Source organism: Anguilla anguilla, chromosome 18, assembly GCF_013347855.1.
Source record: "Anguilla anguilla isolate fAngAng1 chromosome 18, fAngAng1.pri, whole genome shotgun sequence".
Classification (NCBI taxonomy): Eukaryota; Metazoa; Chordata; class Actinopteri; order Anguilliformes; family Anguillidae; genus Anguilla; species Anguilla anguilla.
The window spans coordinates 64755-89844 of record NC_049218.1 but is presented as its reverse complement, the minus strand read 5'-3'; the positions used below and the strand labels follow the sequence as shown (position 1 = coordinate 89844).

The 25090-nt window shown below is 47.7% G+C and overlaps 2 protein-coding genes across 5 annotated transcripts in view; both read right to left on the bottom strand.

The window, feature by feature from the left end:
* Positions 1-299: 299 nt before the first annotated feature.
* Positions 300-23807, bottom strand: zfand4 (zinc finger, AN1-type domain 4). Its single transcript, XM_035400904.1, has 11 exons — positions 23715-23807; positions 19341-19659; positions 16176-16251; positions 15803-15870; positions 13319-13493; positions 9301-9445; positions 7553-8245; positions 7196-7495; positions 6122-6188; positions 4592-4709; positions 300-1535 (listed from the first exon to the last, which is right to left on the bottom strand). Exons 2-11 carry the CDS (start codon positions 19522-19524, stop codon positions 1400-1402), a joined length of 1962 nt encoding a protein of 653 aa, XP_035256795.1. The 5' UTR covers positions 19525-19659; positions 23715-23807; the 3' UTR covers positions 300-1399.
* The window catches only part of washc2c (WASH complex subunit 2C), a 34723-nt gene continuing 32593 nt past the window's right edge, over positions 22961-25090 (bottom strand). For 3 of the 4 annotated variants that reach the window (XM_035400767.1, XM_035400768.1, XM_035400766.1), the window contains one exon: positions 24499-24966. In XM_035400767.1, coding sequence (XP_035256658.1) covers positions 24818-24966 — 149 coding nt within the window. In that variant the 3' untranslated portion in view covers positions 24499-24817. Of the gene's footprint in view, positions 24967-25090 lie in introns of all 4 variants that reach the window. The other variant, XM_035400765.1, reaches the window with a different exon arrangement.

The following is a 25090-nucleotide window of genomic DNA, read 5'->3' as shown; positions in this document are numbered from 1 at the left end:
ACAACTACAACTAATATAATATACAATACAACCAATACTAGTTAGATTCTGGTGAAGCTATACATAACCAAAATGAAACCTAACCTAGCCCTAACCTTGCCCAGACCTAGCCCAAACCTAGCCCTAACCTAGCCCAGACCTAGCCCAAACCTAGCCCAAACCTATTCTTAACTAGCCCAAACCTAGCCCACACCCTTGTGTTTTTCCCCATTCATCGCAGCTCAAAAGTTTGAAACGCTGTTCTACTGTGCACCCAAATGGATTTCAAGTCAAAAATAAACATTGAGCAGTAACAGAAAGATGTTAAATCACAGAAACAAGTATTTATTTTCAGAATTTTTCAGACCAGCTAATAGTGCTAAAAAAAACACGTAGCATTACAAAACAAAGTGATTTGTTCTCATTATGGCAACCAACAAGTCTTCCCAACCCCCAACAGTTCACCCAGAAATATCAACCAAGTTTTTCAGAGCCAGTATTTGTATGCATATTAGTCTGCATCAGTGGTCTCCAACCCTGGTCCTGGAGAGCTACAGGGTCTGCTGGCTTTTATTTTCACCTTAAAATCAACACCCAATTGAGACCCAAGACACCAGGTGAGTTAACTGTGTAATCAACTGCTCTAATTGATTCATGAAGTGCAGAGTCACTATGAAAACCAGCAGATCCTGTCGCTCTCCAGGACCAGGGTTGGAGACAACTGGTCTACATTATGACCATGCCTTGTTAAGGTGATTTTGTCATTAAGACATGTGCTGCCGATTCTTGGATTCAGCATGCAGCCTAGTTATTTGCCCTTGAAAAAAATGCTCATTGTAACAGATTACAATTACATACAGAGAAGGTGAGGAGGGGAGGCAGAGATTAAACAATGATTTACAGATGAAAAAGCACTCCAGTACAAAGACAAAACATGACAGCATAAGCTCCCCACGAGGCAGACATCGGTGAATCTTCATTAAAGTGCATCTTTTCAAGACTTGTCGCATGGAGTTTCATAAAAAAACAAACAAACAAAAAAAGATGCATTAAATGCATTTGTCAAATTAAACCTCCCCCCCACACCCGCACACACACACTGGTTTCATTTAGAGGACACATCAGTAATGTGGGACAAACAGACGGCTTATTCACATCGTTTCAGGCGAGACTGTGCTCTTTTTTTGCATTAGTTGGTTTTTTTATCCTTGGCCTTTCAGCAGTTCTGAGCCCAGGAAGAACATGTGCTTTAAGAAGTTCCTTTATGTAACGGCTGTAAGATGCCGTCTAGACCGGACCCCCTCAGCATGGGAACCCCTGAGCCCCTGAGCGCGGGACACCTCCTCAGTGCGGGACCCCCCCTGAGCGCGGGACCCCCCCGAGCCCCTGAGCGCGGGACGCCCGTCTCTGGACATGGGTTTCAGATCTTGGGCAGCTTGGGCGCCGTGACGACGGGGTTGGTTTCCTGCAGGAAGCGGCGGCCAGCGCTCTTGTAGTCGAAGCTGCAGTCGTGGGCCTCAGCGTAGCGGTGAGAGGCACAGAAACTGTTTCCACACCTGAAACGCAGAAGCACAGCAAGGGGGCCGCTCGTCTCAGGAGGGTTCTGTACTGCTCTCCCAGCAAAGGCACTTAGAAAAACAACTCGCCAACCACGCAAACTGTTATTTCTGCACCTTAAAAGAATTATGGGACATGTTGAGGAAAGAAAAAAAGCTGTTTGCTTTTACATTGACTGTCCCCAATACACCTAATTACATTGTAACTACATGTTGAATTACACACCCGCTCCCCACCAGCTCCCCACCCGCTCCCCACCCGCTCTACACCCGCTCCACACCCGCTCCACACCCGCTCCCCACTAGCTCCCCACCAGCTCCACACCCGCTCCCCACCAGCTCCACACCTGCTCCACACCCACTCCACATCCGCTCCCCACCAGCTCCACACCTGCTCCCCACCCACTCCACACCTGCTCTCATTACGATGAAATTAGGCACACGGTAGAAGACAGGAAGTGATCATGTGACTGCGAGAACCTCGAAGATAAACTGATGCTTCACAACCAAACTAATCATCTTCTTTTTAATCCATCACCAGGTACAAGCAAAATGTCTCAATTAAACAGCCAATTAGGCATACGACAGTCAATCGAGACCCAATGCGACTCAAACCCAGACCCACTCTGCTATACCGGGGCAGAAAAAAGACAGGTCTGAAGTGAATGGATTTGAGTTTGAAGTCACAGGGGTTCAGTCTTGTGGGGACAGTTAGTCACCATGGTGACAGATGTAGGTCTCTTCCCAAACTGGTAACTGGCTGCTTTCAAGTGAAGATTCATAGATGCACACCGTGGATAACTGGGCCAAACGCATTTCAAAAGGATTAAGTATCCAGTTCAATTAAACAAGTGAAACATGCAGGAAGCCCTTTTGAAAGCCTCTAAAGATTCCGGTTTCACGGCGTTGCATCATGCAAAGCAGTGCCTTGAGAAAGAGAGCGATAAGAGAAGGATGAAGGGAGAGACTCCCTCCAGCACTGACAATGATCCAAAAAACTGCCTGCTCAAACAGCAGTGGAATACTGAGCGTCTGCCAAATGCCTGTAATGTAATGTAATATAGAGTTTCTCTGCTAACGGCATGAGCAAGTGACTCATCACACTGCAACCCGTTAGCAAGCAACTCATCACGAAGCCACAATGTAGCCCGTTAGGCAAGCGACTCATCACAGAACCACACTGCAGCCCGTTAGCAAGCGACTCATCAGAGCCACACTGCAGCCCGTTAGCAAGCAACTCATCACAGAGCCACACTGTAGCCCGTTAGCAAGCGACTCATCACAGAGCCACACTGCAGCCCGTTAGCAAGCGACTCATCAGAGCCACACTGCAGCCCGTTAGCAAGCGACTCATCACAGAGCCACACTGTAGCCTGTTAGCTAGCGACTCATCACAGAGCCACACTGCAGCCCGTTAGCTAGCGACTCATCACAGAGCCACACTGCAGCCCGTTAGCAAGCGACTCATCACAGAGCCACACTGTAGCCCGTTAGCGAGCGACTCATCACAGAGCCACACTGTAGCCCGTTAGCAAGCGACTCATCACAGAGCCACACTGTAGCCCATTAGCGAGTGACTCATCACAGAGCCACACTGTAGCCCGTTAGCAAGCGACTCATCACAGAGCCACACTGTAGCCCGTTAGCGAGCAACTCATCACAGAGCCACACTGTAGCCCGTTAGCGAGCGGCTCATCACACTGCAGCCCGTCAGCAAGCGGCTCATCACAGAGCAACTGCAGCCCGTTACCGAGCGGCTCATCACACTGCAGCCCGTCAGCGAGCGGCTCATCACAGAGCCACTGCAGCCCGTTACCGAGCGGCTCATCATACTGCAGCCCGTCAGCGAGCGGCTCATCACAGAGCCACCCTGCAGCCCGTTAGCAAGCCGCTCATCACACTGCAGCCCGTTACCGAGCGGCTCATCACACTGCAGTCCGTCAGCGAGCGGCTCATCACAGAGCCACACTGTAGCCCGTTAGCGAGCGACTCATCACAGAGCCACACTGTAGCCCGTTAGCGAGCGGCTCATCACACTGCAGCCCGTTAGTGAGCGGCTCATCACAGAGCCACACTGCAGCCCATTAGCAAGCGACTCATCACAGAGCCACACTGTAGCCCGTTAGCACGCGGCTCATCACAGAGCCACACTACAGCCCATTAGCGAGCGGCTCATCACAGAGCCACACTGCAGCCCATTAGCGAGCGGCTCATCACACTGCAGCCGGTTAGCGAGCGACTCATCACAGAGCCACTGCAGCCCGTTAGCAAGTGACTAATCACAGAGCCACACTGCAGCCCGTTAGCAAGCAATAGAGCGACACATAGCTCCACTAATTCATGAAAAACAGCGATCATCTAATTGTCTGTCGTGGTTGTCATTTTTTAAAATTCTGCTGCTGCAGGGTGAGGCACTATTCCTGTTCAAGCGCATGCCTGGGCCCAGAAGTCTAGGATGGAATTCTGACTGCTGACTGGCAGAGAGCCGACGTAACGGGCGCTAGCTTCACTGCGGTTTGGGGGGGAGGACAGGCGTAACGGGCGCTAGCTTCACTGCGGTTCGGGGGGGAGGACAGGCGTAACGGGCGCTAGCTTCACTGCGGTTCGGGGGGGGAGGACAGGCGTAACGGGCGCTAGCTTCACTGCGGTTCGGGAGGGATCCCCTCATCAGTCTCTAGCGAAACACAGGCTGCACGCAAAGCGTGTTCATTTTGACTTCTCACACTCAGGAGCGGAGCACAGGAGCCTGTGCTCACTGACCTCGATAGCAGAGGGTATAGTTACAACAGACACACAGACGCGCGTACACACACACACACAGACATACGAACACACACACACAAACACACAGAGACATACAGACACACACACAAAGACAAACGTACACAGACATACGTAGACACACAGATGCACGCATGTACACACACACACACACGCACACACGAAACACAGACACACACAGACAAACATACACATGCTCACACACACACGCACAGATAAACGTACACACACACGCGAGCATGCGAGCATTCCAAAGAGGAGAGACAGCACTGCACCTGCACTGGAAGCTGCTGGCCAGGCCTGTCTTCTTCCTGCACAGGTAACAGTGCCTGGAGCTTTTCTTCCGTGAGCCGGGGGGGCCCTTCACCGGAGGGAGGAGAAGTGTGGGGGGGCCTGCGAACACAAGAGACACAGGTTCACCTTTTCACAGGTGTCACCCCCCCCCACCCCAGCACAGAGCAAACTCATCCCTCATCACTCAGTATCTCCCCTCACACACTTCAACAGCACAGACGTGGCTCACGCTTTCCTGCTGCTTACAAACTCATTTAAAAGTCTAATGCAAACTTCAAAACCTTTTATTAAAAGAGCAACTGTGTTTATGTGAAGCTTTATACCGTTCAAGTGTTACTGTAAATATGGTGGATAAATGCACAATAGTTCTTATTCTGTTTTGAGATTCAACAACTTGTGAGGTTTATACCCATTAAAAACAGCACAAATATATTCTACACAGCTTGCCAAAGTCCATCTGTGACCTTATCCCACAGCAGGGCCAGCCCGTGGCATAAACGGTCTATGCGGTTGTTTAGGGCCACAACCACTGGGGGGGGGGGGGGGGGGCCACACGACCACGAGGGGGGGGGCACACAATCCAATTTTTATCTAAGGTAAATAACGTTATTTTCGCAATTACGTTATTCATCCCCTATCGCGGAACTAGCAGTATTAATTTTAAACGGAATGGCAACCGAACATTTCATAACAATTTTATTACCAAGTGAACCCCCCCCCCCCCCTCGCTTGACAGGATTGTAAAGAGCCCCCCCCCCCCCCCCCCCCATCGAACAGATTTTCTTAGGGCCACCAAAATGCCGGCCCTGTCCCAGAGACTCGGACAGATCCTCAAACACGTGTATCAGTGAGCAGGCCCACAAACGTAACAGCTCAAAGTAGGTACCTAGTGTACTGAAAATGTTAAATGTAGCTAGCTTAATATACACAACTGACCAACTGGTTAAAGAGATAAAGTTGAGAGCTAACAGTAACTGAAATTAAAATTGCTTACCAAGACAGCCAACTACCATAAACGGCCTCAAATATTCTCATATCCATCACTTTCAGTTAAAACCCAAGGCAGCACAAGCAGACTACAAAAAAAGAGAATTGCTGAAATGTTTGCATTAAGCAGCATTTGTGATGCCAAACTCCTTTATGTCTTCACACCATAGCAACAGCTTAAAGACAGTCCTGACAAATTTCTTACTAATACAAATAATAACTTCCATTCATTCTTCAGACATCAGGCCCATGCAAAAACCACGCAGCCCCCTAAGAGCAGCATGATAAAATACTGAATGCCGCACAAAAAGTACACAAAGAGAATACCTGGTTACACAAAACGGGACGTACTAGATAAACAGCACATTTCTGCATAAAATAAAAACTAAATAAAATGATAAATGAGCCCATGCAATATGGCAGTGTTAAGCAATGTTTCAGGAAACTAAAATGAACTTGTTAAACTGTGCTGAAGGACCAGGTGAAGTCAGGTGAGCAGGATGAAGGCTGCAGCTCACACTCACCTTGGCTCACTGAGCTGCTCAGAGCCCCCGCTGACTGGTCCACAGACTGAAACAGAACGGCAGACAGCTGTGCACCAACATGCAAAATTGGCCAATATCTTAATTAAATATTATGACAGTACACTGTACAAAATGTCTGAATTTCATGGTAAAAGTCGAAGGTACAAAATTGTGAAATGCCGTAATACATTTAACATACAGCCTGCTCCCATAAATTCTTGTAACACAGTTTGCAGTTTACTGTACAAATATAAAATAGTAATGTACGTAAAAATGTAATTTACATTAATGTTCAACTTTTAAGTTTGCAAACACCCAACAAAAATGTGTAGATCAGCTGTGTATGCATCAAATGTGCCACTCTGTTTTCCAACCGACGGGGAATCTGAGATGGAACAGATTTTATGCTCCTGTCAACCGCACCTTCCATAAAACCTGAAAAAGCAGGACTGACAAAGCAGAGCATATTCATTTAGCTCGACCACAAAGAAAAATAATGGCAGGATGATTATGGATATGTAGCTACTAGCTACAGCACGGCAGACATAAGTAGTGTTCATGAAAGGCCAGAGCCCTACAGAACAAACTGCTATGACATCACAATGTAATATTACATCTGGAAATGATGATGAATGGGAATAGGGTTAAAACGGCCCAGTAGGTTAGGGCTAAGACAGGGAGCATGTGTCGTAGTTTGCGTGTCGTAGTTTGCGTGTCGTAGTTTGCGCTCTCATGAATATACAGGAGACGTGTCTGCAGAGCGAGTCTCTCAGCTGCGTAATCTTAACCCAGACAGTCTCCCTGCCACTGGAGCTGAAACACAATCACACTCATCTTCTGTTCCTTAAGGGCGCGGGGCCAAGCACAGTGCTGCTGAAGCTTTGGAACCATTGGGAACTTCCATTACCTTCTGGAACCTTCTTCAGTTTAAAAAAAGGCAGGACAGTGAGACTACAGAAGTGAATTATCTGGTGGATCTCTATGCTGCACATCTGTTGTGTATAATATAATGCTATGTGATTGGGTATACTGAACTGAGGGGAAAAGCCGACTGGTTGGGAGTTATGAGCTCACCATAAAGGAGGGGCTCAGCAGCAGGTCCTCCTGGATCAGGCGGATGCTTGCACAGCCCCGGCCCAGCCCCCCTGGGCCCCCCCCTCTGCTCCTCCTCCGGGACAGAGAGGCCAGCAGAGGGGACAGGGGCTCCTTGGCGGTTATTCGGGCGACATCCTGCGCCTCACTATTGGAGAGGAGCTCGGGCCGCACGTCAGGGGAGTCCCCGTGGACGGCCTGGAGGCGGGCGAAGCTGGGGGGGCGGCGTGGGGCGGGGCTCAGGGCAGCAGGCAGGCTGGGGGGCGGGTGTGGGGCGGGGCTCAGGGCAGCAGGCAGGCTGGGGGGCAGGTGGGGGTCGGGGCTGGGGGGCGGGTGTGGGGCGGGGCTGGGGGGCAGGTGTGGGGCGGGGCTCAGGGCAGAGGACAGGCTGGGGGAAGCGCAAAGGGGCCTGAGTTCGGTCCCGGTGGACACACCATAGCCACCCGCCACCCACTGGTCCACGGCCTGAGGCAACAGCGACGCCACGGGCAGCTGCTCAGCAACCGCCGCTAACGAGTCCCCCCGGCTGACCTCCTGGGATGGCAGGTCAAAGGTCACCGGATCTGGCGTCTTTTTATCAAGCGGTAGAGCCTTGTGAGGGTCTGCCAGCACCGACTCCTCCATCAGAGCCGCCCGGCCTACTGCGGGGTGTGGCTCTGCAGCACCAGGTAGGCCTCTGGTGGCCAGAGCAGAGAGGGGTGGGAGCGCACGGTCTTTCAGCGGCTCGGACCCGCCCCCCTCCAGTCGGGACACCTTGGGAGGGGACAGGATTTTGCCGAGGGCGGGGCACTCCCATGGCTCCTCCCCCTCCGGCTCCTGTGAGGCTTTCTCAGTGGGGGCGGGAACTGGGAGCGAGGAGAGGGACGGGTGGGCGGAGCCAGTGGCCGGAGGTAGGTGCGCTGCAGGGGCCGGGGACTGGCCGATCTGCGGAAGGACCCGGAAAGGCCGGTGCTGTCGCCCAGGCGCCAGGTAGCCGCTACAGGTACGAGGCCCGCCCGGAGGCCTGGGCTTCAGCTTCGCGCTCTTCTTGGGCTGAGGAGCACAGATCAAACACGCAAAGCTCATCCCCCATTACCCCAGAAACAACATCACTCCAGACTGTCTCTGCATGCCTGTTCCCCTTCACTACTGTGTCACTGCCCAAATAATCCACCCAATGTGCAAAACTGCTGAATCTATGGTAGGCAGCAACATTTTTACAGTGTGGTAAAAGGTGGCACTACGGCAGCCATTACATCTTATGCCTTCCAACAGTTTAACTGCTTGAAGCAAGAGAGACTATGAAGTAGCATCCTGTGGTTATTCCAGTGGCCGTTTGTGTGAGAGGAGAGGAGGGAGATTTCATATGCAGTAGTGAGAGCAGCTTCTCTCACTGTTAGTCTGAGCTCGGCTAGTCTGGGCTTGGTTAGTCTTGATTTGGATAGACTGGGCTCAGCTAGTCTGGGCTTGGTTAGTCTCAGTTTGGTTATTCTGGGCTTGGTTAGTCTCGGTTTGGTTAGTCTGGGCTCGGTTAGTCTCAGTTTGGTTAGTCTTGGCTCGGTTAGTCTCGGTTTGGTTAGTCTGGGCTCGGTTAGTCTCGGTTTGGTTAGTCTGGGCTTGGTTAGTCTTGGCTTGGTTAGTCTGGGCTCGGTTAGTCTCGGTTTGGTTAGTCTGGGCTCGGTTAGTCTGGGCTTGGTTAGTCTGGGCTCGGTTAGTTTCAGTTTGGTTATTCTGGGCTCGGTTAGTCTCAGTTTGGTTATTCTGGGCTTGGTTAGTCTCGGTTTGGTTAGTCTGGGCTCGGTTAGTCTGGGCTTGGTTAGTCTGGGCTCGGTTAGTCTGGGCTTGGTTAGTCTGGGCTCGGTTAGTCTGGGCTTGGTTAGTCTGGGCTCGGTTAGTCTCAGTTTGGTTAGTCTGGGCTTGGTTAGTCTTGGCTTGGTTAGTCTCAGTTTGGTTATTCTGGGCTTGGTTAGTCTCAGTTTGGTTAGTCTGGGCTCGGTTAGTCTCAGTTTGGTTAGTCTGGGCTTGGTTAGTCTGGGCTCAGTTAGTCTCGGTTTGGTTAGTCTGGGCTCGGTTAGTCTCGGTTTGGTTAGTCTGGGCGGGCCCGGCACCTTTTTGTTGAGATTCATGTTCTCCATCTTTGCCTTCAGCAGCCTCATCTTGCTCATAGTGATGGAGTTCTCTAAGGCCTGCAGGCCTGAGCCCGAATCCCCCAGCTCCTCTTCCTCAGCGTACAGGCTATACACCGAGCTGCCCCTGAGAGAGAGAGACACACACACACACACACACGTACACACACACACACAGGACATCAAGTTCTGCGGCTGCTAAGTGCATTTAGCCACACAAACATTACTTTCTGTGTACATCCTCAAAACAGAACGACAGAAAACTTCACTGCATCCCTGTACAAGAGGTTTCAAACACGTAAAAGAAAAGAAGGAACAATTCTCTAGAAAAAGTCCCTGTTTACTGAGAAAATATTATGACCTTCTTGCATGTTGCTTTGGATAAAAGTGTCTGCCAAATAAATGATCTCAGATGTAAGAGAAAAATGGAGTAGAAATATGAGCCATGGGCCAACCCCTCAATTTTCAATTCTTTGACCAGCCTAAAAAAAAAAAAAAGAGTCACTATAATTCCTGCTTAAATAGAATGAATCAACAGAATAATAATGGAAAAATTGTCAAAATTATATGATTTACTGCAGCTACGCCTTCAGGTTTTTTCTGGGATTGCAATGGCTGAAAAACCAGTGATGAACCAACAATATAACGAGACATGCTGCATACTGTCCAGCGAAGCACCAAAATACGTGTACACAAACAGACAAGTACGTGAGGTTTTAATTGGCTACACAAACCCAACATACCCCAGCTAAGCATTGACAGTGAGAAGCAAGCCAATACATCACAGTGAGGGTTCTGCTGAGGGTTCTCTGGACCCTGATTTCTGATAACAGGCACAGTCTCTGATTTAATGGTCTCTGGTTATTAGCAGTGATTTGCCATAATTGCTAGTGTTGGTCAAAGACAGTCAAAGCTAGCAGCAATTTGCCTTGCATACATCATATTTTACGTTGATTCAAATTGGCCAATGTCTGTCAAACAGTCAATCTGAAATGCAACTGGATATACTATAAGCAAGCACTCTCAAATTCAGTCCTGGAGGGCAGCGGTGTCGGCTGGCTTTTCAGCAACTGCCTAAGCCACGGCGGCATAGCCCTGTTTCTGGAGATCTACCCTAGCAAAGCACAGCTCATTCAACAGCAAGAAATCTTGTTGAGCTGCTAATTAGCAGAATCAGGAGTGTTAAATTAGTATCAGGAATGAATCAGGTAGACCTCCAGGAACTGGGTTAGGCAGCCCTGACCTAAGCCATCAACAGCTAAGAGCACAGACATTCTTTCCAAGCACTAAGCTGGCTTTTCACAAAACCCGGCAAACACTGCAGCCAGCCAGGACTGGGCCCTCCCAGCCCTTCTTCTGGCTGTTGTCTCCAAGGAAAATGAAAACACAAAACCCTCATCTACACAAGATGTACTGTCCAATCAATTACATAGCAAAGATTCTTACTCATAGTGAAAGGAAATGACATGTTGCACAATGACATAGCAAAGATTCCCATTCACAGGAAAAGGAAACTGAGACATCATTCTTTGGACTTATAATACACAGCGCTACCAACTTCACTTCCTGGAACTGTTTTTGAACAATGAGAAAAAGGCCCTGAAAATACATCAGTGGGCTCTGGATCATGCACTCTTCACTGCTAAACTCTGGATCATGCACTCTTCACTGCTAAACTCTGGATCACACACTCTTTACCGCTAAACTCTGGATCACACACTCTTTACCGCTAAACTCTGGATCACACACTCTTCACCGCTAAACTCTGGATCACACACTCTTTACCGCTAAACTCTGGATCACACTCTTTACCGCTAAACTCTGGATCACACACTCTTTACCGCTAAACTCAGGATCACACTCTTTACCGCTAAACTGGATCACACAGCCTTTACCGCTAAACTCTGGATCACACACTCTTCACCGCTAAACTCTGGATCACACACTCTTTACCGCTAAACTCTGGATCACACTCTTTACCGCTAAACTCAGGATCACACTCTTTACCGCTAAACTGGATCACACACTCTTCACCGCTAAACTCAGGATCACACTCTTTACCGCTAAACTCTGGATCACACACTCTTCACCGCTAAACTCTGGATCACACACTCTTCACTGCTAAACTCTGGATCACACACTCTTCACTGCTAAACTCTGGATCACACACTCTTTACCGCTAAACTCTGGATCACACACTCTTCACCGCTAAACTCTGGATCACACTCTTTACCGCTAAACTCTGGATCACACACTCTTCACCGCTAAACTCTGGATCACACTCTTTACCGCTAAACTCTGGATCACACACTCTTTACCGCTAAACTCTGGATCACACACTCTTCACCGCTAAACTCTGGATCACACTCTTCACCGCTAAACTCAGGATCACACTCTTTACCGCTAAACTGGATCACACAGCCTTTACCGCTAAACTCTCGATCATGCACTCTTTACTCTATACTGTACATAAAGTCAGAACTGACTAACCCTAACCCTAAGCCCCAGAGTCCCCAAAAAGCACAGTCATTCAAATTCTCGCTAAACCCTTCTGGTGTACCATTTAGGTGTGAAATGAAGCATGAAAAAATGAGTTTGGCTTTCCATCTGAGTCACTAACTGTGTACAGCCCTGCAGCTAAGGGATGAGTTTCTGTACTTAAGTAGCCAACATGCAAATGAGCCTCATCCAGTCCAATCATGCTTTGTGAGCACGATTCAACCCATGCTGAGAACTAGAGTAGAGAAGTTTCCAGTATAACTGGTGGTTCAGGTGGATTTAAGCAGGGACCAGCATGACAAATTAGCATTAGCAAATGTTACGGCACAATGCATCAGATGATTGTTGAACACAATGCATCACAATGTATCGTAATGTATAAACGCAAACAACTCAACGAAGCTGTCATCACAATGAAGCTGGCATCACAATGGAATTCTTCACTGCATTGGCTCTGGCTTGGCGAGTGTCCTTTAAATCAACTCTCCAAATGCTGAGACGAAACTTTATGATTTATAGGGCACACTAGGGCGCACAGTAAGGTAAACTGTAGGGGTCCACTGTAGGACACACTGTAGGGGCCACACTGTAGGGGCAGACTGTAGGGCATACTGTAGGGGAGGACTATAGGGCACACTGTAGGGCACATAGTAGGGCAGACTGTAGGGCACACTGTAGGGGCAGACTGTAGGGTACACTGTAAGGGCACACTGTAGGGCACACTGTAGGGGCAGACTGTAGGGTACACTGTAAGGGGCACACTATAGGGCACGCTGTAGGGGCGGACTGTAGGGGCAGACTGTAGGGTACACTGTAAGGGCACACTGTAGGGCACACTGTAAGGGCACACTGTAGGGGCGGACTGTAGGGCACACTGCAGGGGCCCATGAAGCCAAACTGAGAGCTTAGGTTCAAAAGTCTCCACATATCTCCCCTGAAGACAATGCTGTAACCCCAAAAAGAAAAGAAGACCTCCAGAGTTTTCTTTAGAATTTTTAAAACGTATTTGGAGGGTTGGCTACCCATTAGGCACTGTATCACACATAAACAGGATATCACTTTTTGCATGCCTCTGAAGTGTTAAAATGAATTTATAAATCAGAAAATGATAGGTATACTTCAGGTTTTTATTCTGTAGTCCTTAACTGCAGGTGTGTTGCCGCTTTCTACATACCTCCAAAGGATAGTAATTCAAGAGCCAAGAATTATAGGCTCCATTAAAGTATAGGGCTTTTGAATTTTCAAGAACAATATAATATTTAATTTATATTACATTTGTTAGTTTCACCATGTTTAAAATGAAAAAATTAAATGAAAAAAAAAAATATAAACTGCAGATTCTCAGCTCTTGATGTTGTGATATAGAGTATGTGAAAAAGAAGCCTGTAAAAAATATCCCGAACAAAGACATTTGGAAGTAACGGTCCACGAAAGACCACACCTCCCCATCTCAACAGCCACACCCCCTCAATTCCTCCACTTCCTGTTTCTCAGAACGCACCTGACCGGTGTAAGAGTGCCGTCACCTCGGTCCACGACCCGGAAGAAGTTGAGCTGGTCGCCCTCGCGGTACACCAGATACGTAACCTGCTTGTTGGGTGGGGCCTCATCCCAAGCCCCACCCCGCCCCGTGTCCATGTACTCCATCATCTCCTTCACCGAGTCGTCCACAGCAACTGGGGGACAGAGGACGCGTCGGAGGTCAAAGAATGTGGTTTCATCACCGAGCGGCTCAATTCAAGCCCATTTACATGCACTTTTCCTCACCGCCCATATAAGGCATATAAGCCTCGATCTCTATATTTACACAAGAGTCTGATTACAGCCCGTGTGCCACAGATACTGTGACGGCCCTGCGTTGACAGGACAGGTCAGGTGTCCTTTTCCACGTCAACAATTGCGTAGGCTGCGGAGAAAATGGCGAGAGAGTTTGAATCTTGCAAACGGGACGTTAAACCGCGGCACTGCGGAAAAAAAGTGTGAAAAGCTGTTAGTCGGATACAAGACAATAATCCTACCGTGAGCGCTACGGAAGATCCAGACTCTATTATGGATTCATCCCGCCTGGCTGACAATACATTCTCTATGAACTCTACAAACAAAGCTAAGATTTTTGTTTCTGGATGAATTAAGTTTGTTCTGCTCTGTGAAAGGCTAATGTGGTATTGATTGCTGAATACAATAATTAAGTATTTGAGTTTACCTGGTCCTAGCTCGTTTCTTTTATCCAATGTTTATGGTTTCATTATGCAAAGTAAATAATGTGTTTTTGCTAGTTATATAATGAGCGCATTGTAAGATTTGCCTTTTTTTTTTTTTACTTGACTCTAGAATACTATTTTAGTAGGATGCACAGAGCCTACTTGGCACCCCAGCGGCTGATAAAGCAAAATGTTACAATACATATATAATAATCCTTTTCAGCAGATGTCGAGTGAGTTTTGCTGCAGGAATGATATCTGGCCAGAGTAAACTGAACATTTGCCACTTTTTTAAAACTTGGGAAAGAGAGACTCATGATCAATATTAAACACCACACTTCAGACTGACAGGAGGACAGGCTAGACAGCATGAAACCACAAAATTACTGCTAAGCCTCATTTACATTGAGTAGGAATCTAACAATAGCTCATTAACTGCAATGTAAAATGTTGCAAAAAATGCGTATGCTTTTTGTGTTCTGAAAGATCCCAGTTCTCTCCTATAATAATATACATATTGGCAGCTCAAAATTCAGCCATTTTGCAGCTGGTAGCTTGTGGAGTAAAACATGGCAGACTAGTGGGAGGCAGAATCTGGTGTTCTGCGCACACAAGGCTGCTGTCACAGATTCAGAAGCCAATCAGCCCCTCCGGTCCGTCGTGCTTGTGGCTCCAAATTTCATCCCAAAGACTGAGGAAATGGTGCTTAAAGTCCAGCAGGGCGTGAGAGGAAAGCGGTAATTAGCTGCATCCTAAAGGCCGCTCGCAGACTGAGAATGTGTGCAGTACTGTGCTCAGAACCGCATGTGTGTGTGCAGTACTGTGCTCAGAACCGCATGTGTGTGTGCAGTACTGTGCTCAGAACCGCATGTGTGTGTGTGCAGTACTGTGCTCAGAACCGCATGTGTGTGTGTGCAGTACTGTGCTCAGAACCGCATGTGTGTGTGCAGTACTGTGCTCAGAACCGCATGTGTGTGTGCAGTACTGTGCCCAGAACCGCATGTGTGTGTGCAGTACTGTGCTCAGAACCGCATGTGTGTGTGCAGTACTGTGCTCAGAACCGCATGTGTGTGTGCAGTACTGTGCTCAGAACCGCATGTGTGTGTGCAGTACTGTTCTCAGAACCGCATGTGTGTGTGCAGTACTGTGCTCAGAACCGCATGTGTGTGTGCAGTACTGTGCTCAGAACCGCATGTGTGTGTGCAGTACTGTGCTCAGTACCGCATGTGTGTGTGCAGTACTGTGCTCAGAACGGCATGTGTGTGTGCGGTACTGTGCTCAGAACCGCATGTGTGTGTGCAGTACTGTGCTCAGAACCGCATGTGTGTGTGCCGTACTGTGCTCAGAACCGCATGTGTGTGTGCCGTACTGTGCTCAGAACCGCATGTGTGTGTGCAGTACTGTGCTCAGAACCGCATGTGTGTGTGCAGTACTGTGCTCAGAACCGCATGTGTGTGTGCAGTACTGTGCTCAGAACGGCATGTGTGTGTGCAGTACTGTGCTCAGAACCGCATGTGTGTGTGCAGTACTGTGCTCAGAACCGCATGTGTGTGTGCAGTACTGTGCTCAGAACGGCATGTGTGTGTGCAGTACTGTGCTCAGAACCGCATGTGTGTGTGCAGTACTGTGCTCAGAACCGCATGTGTGTGTGCAGTACTGTGCTCAGAACGGCATGTGTGTGTGCAGTGCTGTGCTCAGTACCGCATGTGTGTGTGCAGTGCTGTGCTCAGTACCGCATGTGTGTGTGCAGTGCTGTAGGTTTTGGGGAGACCCGCAATACCAACCTCTTCTGGTGTTGATGGGACCTCCTCTCATAGCCAGAACCAGCTTCAGAGTGCTCCCTTCTGCAATGCTACACACAGAACACCCCGTTTTAGTGATATAAACATCGCCGGTCACAACGTACCCTTCTGCAATGCTACACACAATGTTTATGTACACAGTATCTGAGAAGTTGTAAGTTTTCCGGCACATACAGTACATATACATGGAAGAGTTCAGAGAAAAGTCACAGCTTACAAGAATATAAACAGGACATCTTCATCCGCCACCAAGATAATACAATTAGTTTAGTACAATTCACATTTCATGTTATTATTATTATTGTTATTATTACTGTTGCATAGTTGCACGTGGAATGGAAACACAGGTACTCACCTGTAATCATACAGGCAGTACTCATCTTCCAGCTCCACATTATTCCAGATCAAGTGTTGCTGGGCAACCGGGATACCTTGAAGGGAAGTACATGTGATGCATTGATATGGTGCATATTTGACGAGGCTGAAGGTGAAATTGCTCAGAGAGGTCTGCAGCTCGGTTATGCAAGGTTACCTTGTGTAATCCACTCTGGTAATGGGTACAATCAAGAGCGAAAAGCAAATGCCCCAGCCCAGCCAGGGACTGGAGGCTGGTTAATGGTTCATTAGAACCTATGCCTGTCAGACAGGAATGCTCCACTGCTTATTTCCTCTCCCACACATCACTAGCTGCCACAATCATCTAATCTTTTCAAAGGCCCAATAAAATGCAAGACATTTTTTATGGAAGTAAACATGCTTTTATTATGAGAGTAAACATGCTTTTTTATGGAAGTAAACATGCTTTTTTTATGGAATAAGTAAACATGCTTTTTTATGGAAGCAAACAGTACAATTTCACCACAAACCGCCCAACAGTACAATATCATCACAGACCGTAAACCATACAATATCACCACAGACCACTCAATATGTCCACAGCGTTCTGACTGTGCTGTTACTGTGTAGCTGTGTCCACAGCATTCTGACTGTGCTGTTACTGTGTAGCTGTGTCCACAGCGTTCTGACTGTGCTGTTACTGTGTAGCTGTGTCCACAGCATTCTGACTGTGCTGTTACTGTGTAGCTGTGTCCATAGCATTCTGACTGTGCTGTTACTGTGTAGCTGTGTCCATAGCATTCTGACTGTGCTGTTACTGTGTAGCTGTGTCCACAGCGTTCTGACTGTGTGCTCATGTCTGTGCTGGAGCAGCAGCTCCAGACTGGTCTCTCTCAGACAGATGATCTGAACCTGCTGCTGCTCACTGTCTCACAGCTTAGGAAGGCAGCTAGGAAAACCCTACGGGCTTCCCTGGGGGTTACCATAAACCCAGCCTGGAATGCTAGACTGCAATATTAATGCGTGCAAACATTTAAAACTAATAAACATATTTACCAGCAGCCCGGGACGACAGTAAGATCTGATCCATGAATCAGCTTTCACAGAGCTTGTGCAACTTCAGTTGGAGCTCTGGATATCCCTGTTACACCACTCTGTGACTAAAGCCAGGCACTGTCCTCGTCGGAGGGGTAGTATTTGGCAGGCAGCAGCCTTCTCCCAGATGGTTGCCACACTGCTCTGGCCAGTGGGCCAGTATTTGGCAGGTATCAAGCTTAGTCCAGATGCATTGTTCTGGTAGGCTTTGCCCAGAGACAGTTCTCTGGCCAGTGAGGCAGTATTTGGCAGGGGGCGGGCTATGCTATATAAATCCCACTGCTCCACGGTAACAGAACAGGCCTGGGCATGCCCAGCTCCAGCACAGAGACTCCTGGAACGCTGTCAGGACAGTTAAGTCAGCACCGTCCACAAGTGATGTAAGTAAATGCAGGTTGCCATAACAATGTCTTGTTGCTATGCACCATTCTCCGTACTCTCTTGCTTGCTGAGCTGCCACAGTTCCAGCCTCGCTGTTATCCAATCAAATGACTATTACATATGAAATTAAGGGCTAATTAACTAGTCACATTTCCACCTAAAAAGAAACTCAACTGGTCTGACAGAAGGGGCCTTCCAAAGCAGAGGCTGGGAGGCAGAGAGGCAGAGAGGCAGGGAGGCTGAGAGGCAGAGAGGCTGAGAGGCAGGGAGGCAGAGAGGCAGGGAGGCAGAGAGGCAGAGAGGCAGAGAGGCTAACAGGCTAACAGGTTGAGAGACTGAGAGGCTAACAGGCTAACAGGTTGAGAGACTGAGAGGCTAACAGGCTAACAGGTTGAGAGACTGAGAGGCTAACAGGCTGAGAGGCCAACAGGCTAACAGGTTGAGAGGCTAAAGCTCCGCTCTGATAGGTTCCCACAGGCCAGGCAAGCCCGAGTAAACAAGAGAAGTATGAGGAAGAATCTTCTTACAGACAAATGGAGAGCAATCTGCTACTGCACTGCTGCTGCTAATGTTAAAGCAGAAATACATTTTACATACCTGAGGGGAAAAGCACGGGTTTTTCCAAATTAAAACACCTGAGCAATAAGTCTGGCAGACTCATCGTCCCTGTGTGTTCAACTGAGCACGTGCAGTCCTGTTTAACAGCCACACTTCCTCATGAACGAGGCTGTCTGCCAGAGAGCCAATGAGGACCGGCTTTGTTAAGGCACCATACTTCAACAGTTAATCAATCTCTATAAACCCAAGACTGACTAAAGCATGTGCATTAACTGCAACAGCTCGACAAGCACGCTTCACTGCTTCTGCACTGCATGACAACAACACATCTTCCATATGAAATTCTGCACACCACAAAGCCGCCTGAGGCCTTTCCAAAATGTTAAATGGCTGTCTTAGGATAACATACCACTAAATTTCTAGGTTCTCAAAATGGCAATGAGCTTAATGAAAAAGCAGAGTAGCCTGTAATCTCAGGCAAATGTTTATCGATGAAAAGAACACAGAAGTGAATGTAAAGCGCAACGTTTGAGTAAAATAGGACTTAAAAGGTACATGACAGTTTGTTTGCTCTGTCCTGTTTTTGTGTGGTTATGCACTCTCTTACCCTAATAAATGCTTCACATTCCAGGTTATAGTCCTTCAGTATTTTTAATTAAATAACCTGAATGCCTGCATCCTTTGAGGAGGTTTGTTTGGAAGGTTTTTCCTGCAGTGATTGTGACATCAGAGTTAGAATGTTCAGTTAAGAGTGTTCTAATCACATTGTGATCTAACATCTTAAAGGGTTAAGTGCTGTGAGCTCCACTGCATACCCATCAACTGACAGCCTTGGCACGGGACAGTGCTGGTGCAGGACAGTGCTGGTACAGGACAGCGTTGGGATGGGACAGCCCAGGTACGGGACAGCCCTGGTACGGGACAGTGCTGGTACAGGACAGCGTTGGGCTGGGACAGCCCTGGTACAGGACAGCCTTGGCACGGGACAGTGCTGGTACAGGACAGCATTGGGCTGGGACAGCCCTGGTACAGGACAGCCTTAGCACGTGACAGTGCTGGTACAGGACAGCCTTGGCACGGGACAGTGTTGGTATGGGACAGCCCTGGTATGGGACGGCCCTGGGGTGTGCACTGGCAATAGGAAGGGTACCTTCCAGCCTGTGGATCTTGGCCTTGACAGAGACGACGGTGTGGAAGGGCGAGACGCGCAGCTGGAAGCGAGTCCCCGTCAGCGTCTCGATCAGCAGCTCCATGCTCTCGCAGCGCGGCAGCCTGAAGTGGAAGGGCCCCACGTTGTCCTCGTTGAAGAAGGGCGGCTCCCTCCTGTCCGTCATTTCCGCGGGGGCAGGGGCGGGGTTACGGGACCTTCAGGGCGTGGGAGCTGGGTTACCCTCGGGCGCTGAGCGTATGGGCTGGAGGCCTGAGCGTTCCCCGTCCACCACACCGGGCATCATGTGCTCCGTCTGCACCTAAGGCACAGGCAGCGGGACCAACCGTTACCACGGCAGTGGCGCACGATTCCAGAAAACAGGCTGCACACACACACAGAACTGGCCCCGCCCACAGAAACACACTTACAGTTTCAAGTGTGTTCTAAAGCCATTTTACAGAGTCTGCATGCAAACTGATGACAGTCATAACTTATTTACTAAGACTCATGACTGTAGACAGAGGCTTAAAAAAACAAATATGCAACATCTAATGTTTCCCAACTTTTCTAATGAACTACACCTGGCCTGCTGATTAAAAAAAAAACACAACCGTTCTCTTCCCAGTTCTATTAAAGCCTTTATGAAATGTGTTAAAAACACTTCCAAAAACATTCAGTTTTGCGCTCGTCTGAGATGGAATCCAGCCTGTGCCCGTGGCAGCTGTGGCTGGCTGGCCGGCTGCCCGGCAGGGTGGCACACAACTGGGAGGGATTCAGTCGGGGGAAACAGCAGGGTTCACTGCTCGAGCGACCCCAGCGGCTTGCTCTCTGCGCTCGTGTATGATTGGGTCTCCTCTACCCCTGCTCTGCGCTCGTGTATGATCGGGCCTCCTCTGCCCCTGCCCTGTGCTCGTGTATGATTGGGCCTCCTCTGCCCCTGCTCTGCGCTCGTGTATGATTGGGCCTCCTCTGCCCCTGCTCTGCGCTCGTGTATGATTGGGCCTCCTCTGCCCCTGCCCTGCGCTCGTGTATGATTTGGCCTCCTCTGCGCTCGTGTATGATTGGGCCTCCTCTGCCCCTGCTCTGCGTGTGCGCAGCAAGCGCCTGCGGTTGCAGTGTAAAAGAAGCAGCTGGCAGGCACTGTGTGTTTCGAAGGAGATCCGCAGGTTGTCTTTACTTACCTAAGCCAGCAGGGATTGTAAATGAGGGATTTTGTTTTCTGTGGTCTGTGGTTAACGAATAGGCTAATGTTTCACGTTTTGTTCTACGAAATAAATTACACCCATTAATATAACTGTGGGTTTTGAAGCTGTTATGTGCTTTTAAAAAGTAAGTTGCTAACAAGTTGCTACATTGAAACTACAATAACGGTTGCATTCTGGCAACTGCCACTCAAGTTTCCATACTAGCCCGCCTGTACGCGAAAACCATTTTAGTTTCAATATAGCAACTTGTTAGCAACATGTTAAATGCTCCTGAAAATTGATGTGTGTTAACTGGAAAAATAACTTAGAAGCGTAATTAGGATGCATTAGTGTGGTCACTGGAAAAAATGTTTGCGTAGAGCCCAGAAATAATCATGTCACAGTACACCCCCATCGTGTCCCTTCAAACATGTACCTGTGCACCACATTTACCTGTGCGCCGGGTATCAGTGTCTCCCCCAAAGACAAAACGCAAGGCAGCCTTCTGTTATTGAACAACCTTGTAATGTACGGTTGAGGAAGTAAGACCAGAACAAGATAAACTGTGGTCAACACACAGAGTCCGGGCATTTCCAAGAATATTTCAGCAAATGAAATGGAGACACTATTTAGATTAAGAGTGATATCACGTTTTGCCAGCTAACACCAGGTAACTGTGTTATTTTCTGCATATCTCTCCTAGATGCACACACATACATGCCGCCCCCCCCGCATTTACAGTAGCCCTACATACATGCACTGTTTGACCACAGAGGTCAGGGTGCAGGGTCAACTACAGTGCAGCGTCCATGGAACGGTCATGGGGTTCAGTGCCCCTGCGGCAGTTATGGGGTTCAGTACCCCTGGGGCAGTTATAGGGTTCAGTACCCCTGGGGCAGTTATAGGGTTCAGTGCCCCTGGGGCAGTTATGGGGTTCAGTACCCCTGGGGCAGTTATGGGGTTCAGTGTCCCTGGGGCAGTTATGGGGTTCAGTACCCCTGGGGCAGTTATGGGGTTCAGTGTCCCTGGGGCAGTTATGGGGTTCAGTGCCCCTGGGGCAGTTATGGGGTTCAGTGCCGCTGGGGCAGTTATGGGGTTCAGTACCCCTGGGGCAGTTATGGGGTTCAGTACCCCTGGGGCAGTTATGGGGTTCAGTACCCCTGGGGCAGTTATGGGGTTCAGTACCCCTGGGGCAGTTATGGGGTTCAGTGTCCCTGGGGCAGTTATGGGGTTCAGTGCCCCTGGGGCAGTTATGGGGTTCAGTGCCGCTGGGGCAGTTATGGGGTTCAGTGCCCTGGGGCACTTCTGGGGTTCAGTGCCCCTGGGGCACTTATGGGGTTCAGTGCCGCTGGGGCACTTATGGGGTTCAGTGCCGCTGGGGCACTTATGGGGTTCAGTGCCGCTGGGGCACTTATGGGGTTCAGTGCCGCTGGGGCACTTATGGGGTTCAGTGCCGCTGGGGCACTTATGGGGTTCAGTGCCGCTGGGGCACTTATGGGGTACAGTGCCGCTGGGGCACTTATGGGGTTCAGTGCCCCTGGGGCACTTATGGGGTTCAGTGCCGCTGGGGCAGTTATGGGGTTCAGTGCCCTGGGGCACTTATGGGGTTCAGTGCCGCTGGGGCAGTTATGGGGTTCAGTGCCTTGCTCAAGGACACTTCAGCAGTGTTGATGGCACTGGAGATGTAAAATATCAGGATTCAAATTCTCTAGTAAGCTGTACGCTTGCCTAATTTCTCTGTTTTATATTTTTAAGCAGAGAGCTAGCTGCGTAACAGGCACCAGTGATGTAATCTGTATCATGATGCTGTCTGGGAACTGGAGTCAGATGAGCAAAATGAGAAGGCAAATTCTGAGAAATGTCACTACTTCAACTGAAGATAAATAACTTAAGGATATTAGCCCAGACATATACACAGCAAAACCCAGTTTTGTAAACAGATTTCCTTGAATCATTTGAATAAGGGAAATAATTTATCCCTTATCTAATAATTTATAAATATTCACTCGTCTGTAACTTCTAAGTTTTTTTTTGTTTTGTTTTTTAAACTTTGAATTCTTCTATTGAGATTACTTATTAATTCGGTATACTTACATTTATGTTCTACCATGTAAGCCTATTTGCATAGTACTTTTTAGAAACTCGTAAATTATTGCGACATCACTAGTGAGGGAAAGTTAGTCAGCAATCATATGTTCATTCACTGTTCATTAATTTGAGATGGGAAAAATACCAAGCTTGGCAACGGAGCAAATCATCCACATTTCTGTACTGTAACACAGGCCGGAGTCTATGGAACAGTGTTTAGTCTTCAGATGAAGAGGAAAGCATTTTCATTGTCACAGAACCTTTATTCTTTATTTTATACTGAGAACGACATTGATATAGCACAGACTCGTTAAAAAATGAAAGTTTTGTAAAAAAAAAAAAAAAAAAAAAAAAAGTATCGACGACACCACACACATTTCTAAATATGGCACGCGAGTATGATTGAGAGGTTATGATTGACAGATTACTCGGTGTACCTGTAGGGGTTTATTACTAAATTATAATTTTCCATTTTGATAAATGCGAAAACAATACGTTCATTAAGCGAGATCGCAATGCAAGTATCGACTAACGTATACTAACGTTAACGATACCTAACCTGTAAATGCTTCCGTGACGTTAAGACTGTCCAACAGACCATATCTATGGGAAATGCAACCAAAGAAAGACTATGAGCAACGTTAGAGCACACACAGCCCTCGTTAGGGAAACTTGATCTATCAGCTTACCGTATTAGCATGCCTGTAGAGTCCCAGAAGACAATGATGGATATAACGTTAGCCTAGCAAAGTCCTAACAGACAACGGTGCTATTTGCACAAAGATCAATGTTATTATGCCTTCTTTTCCAGATTCGGTTATTAACCTACGCTAACAAGTAAAATAAACATATGCAGCCCACGGTAAATTTGCAGCTATCCAGGTAAGCATCTTGTCACACCTACTATAGATACTCAAGGTCGCTAGCAGGCTGCTAAATAGCTAACACAAACGACACCTTGACCCTCGAGCTACCTTGCCTCTTTTCTACTGTACAACTTTAGTCTTTGACTGGCACCGAAATAGAGTTAAATGTTTTCAAAGTCGATTGTATTTTTAACTGAAAACATGACTGAAATAATTTCGACGTACAATTCGCATACCTTAAATCCGAGCCATCCTGTTATGCACAAGAATTGCTACCCTTAAGCGATCAACTACACCAGTCCGGTTTAGGTACTACCTGCAATTACTACATTTTAATTGAAGTTAAAATCAAGCCAATCGCGTTCGCTTTTCTCGCCCAAGCTAACGCAAGGACCAGTGATATTATTAAGAGGCGGGTCAAAAAAAACGTTCGGTTGCACGAACATTCTTTTATTCTGTAGTCTCCCGGATGTTGCCCCTCATCTCCAACAACAATTCACACGTGACCGTATTCCTGACGCCTAGAGACAGCGTTTGACATTTGAAACTGGCGAGATCGCGACGAGCCGCTTTCTTACTGTTTTGCGCAACTACTTTAACCATTTACTTCCGACGCGTATGTAATCTACCCGCCGTTCATCAACTACCAGGCAGGTACTATTACCTATGCGTGACATGGGGTTAAGCATATTCATTCTGTATATATTTCCTACTATATAATCTGGAAATAAGTAACTGATTTCACATTAAATAATAAAAACAACAATGATAAAAACAATAGCTGCTGTCTTTCACATCAAAATGAAAGAAAACCTCTCCCGACATTTAAACCCTCACAAACAGTTTTTAAAAAAATGTAATTTATAGCACAAATGAAGAACTTCAACAGTTTTTAGCTAAAGCCTGCATGGTACAGTTGGGAAAAACAAATAGATTTAGTAATTTTGCAATGATACATCCAGACATGGGAGAGCGAATTTGAATATGATAACACCTGATGAAATATAATGGTCTTCAGCATAATTTTAGCATTTTATTTTTTAAATATTTGTTGACAGATAAACATATGCTTAAAGTGCTACAATGGAAAATAACAAAACAGATGGAAATATATCTGATCACAGTTAACAATTGCTAACAAATCTTTAAACAGTGATGCTTTCAGAATATCAATGTGAGTTAGTGGTTAATTTATGTGAACTAGTTTAATTTTCTGTAGAGATTATTAACTGAAGTTTATAAACAGTCTATGGGCAGCACTAATACACCCTACCCGAGTCGGGCTCTTCAGATCACAAGTCTTTCGGCACAGTATTACTATTTTGACATTTGAGATGCTTCACTTTCCTCCCAGGGCATTCAGGGGGTCATCAAAAATGCTGTGGTATGTATCTTCTGCCACATTGGCGTCCTTGGATGGTTGGCTTTTCTTTGATTTGGACTGGGGCTTCACCACTGGTTTTACGGTCCCAGAGGAAAATATGTCATCTTTGTGAAAAGAAAACATTAAATATTCAGTGAACCTACTTGACTGAAGCACAGGTGTATATTATATATAGTTTCATATAAAGTTTCATTTTAACCCTTTGACCCTCTAGAAAGGTGGCTAGCC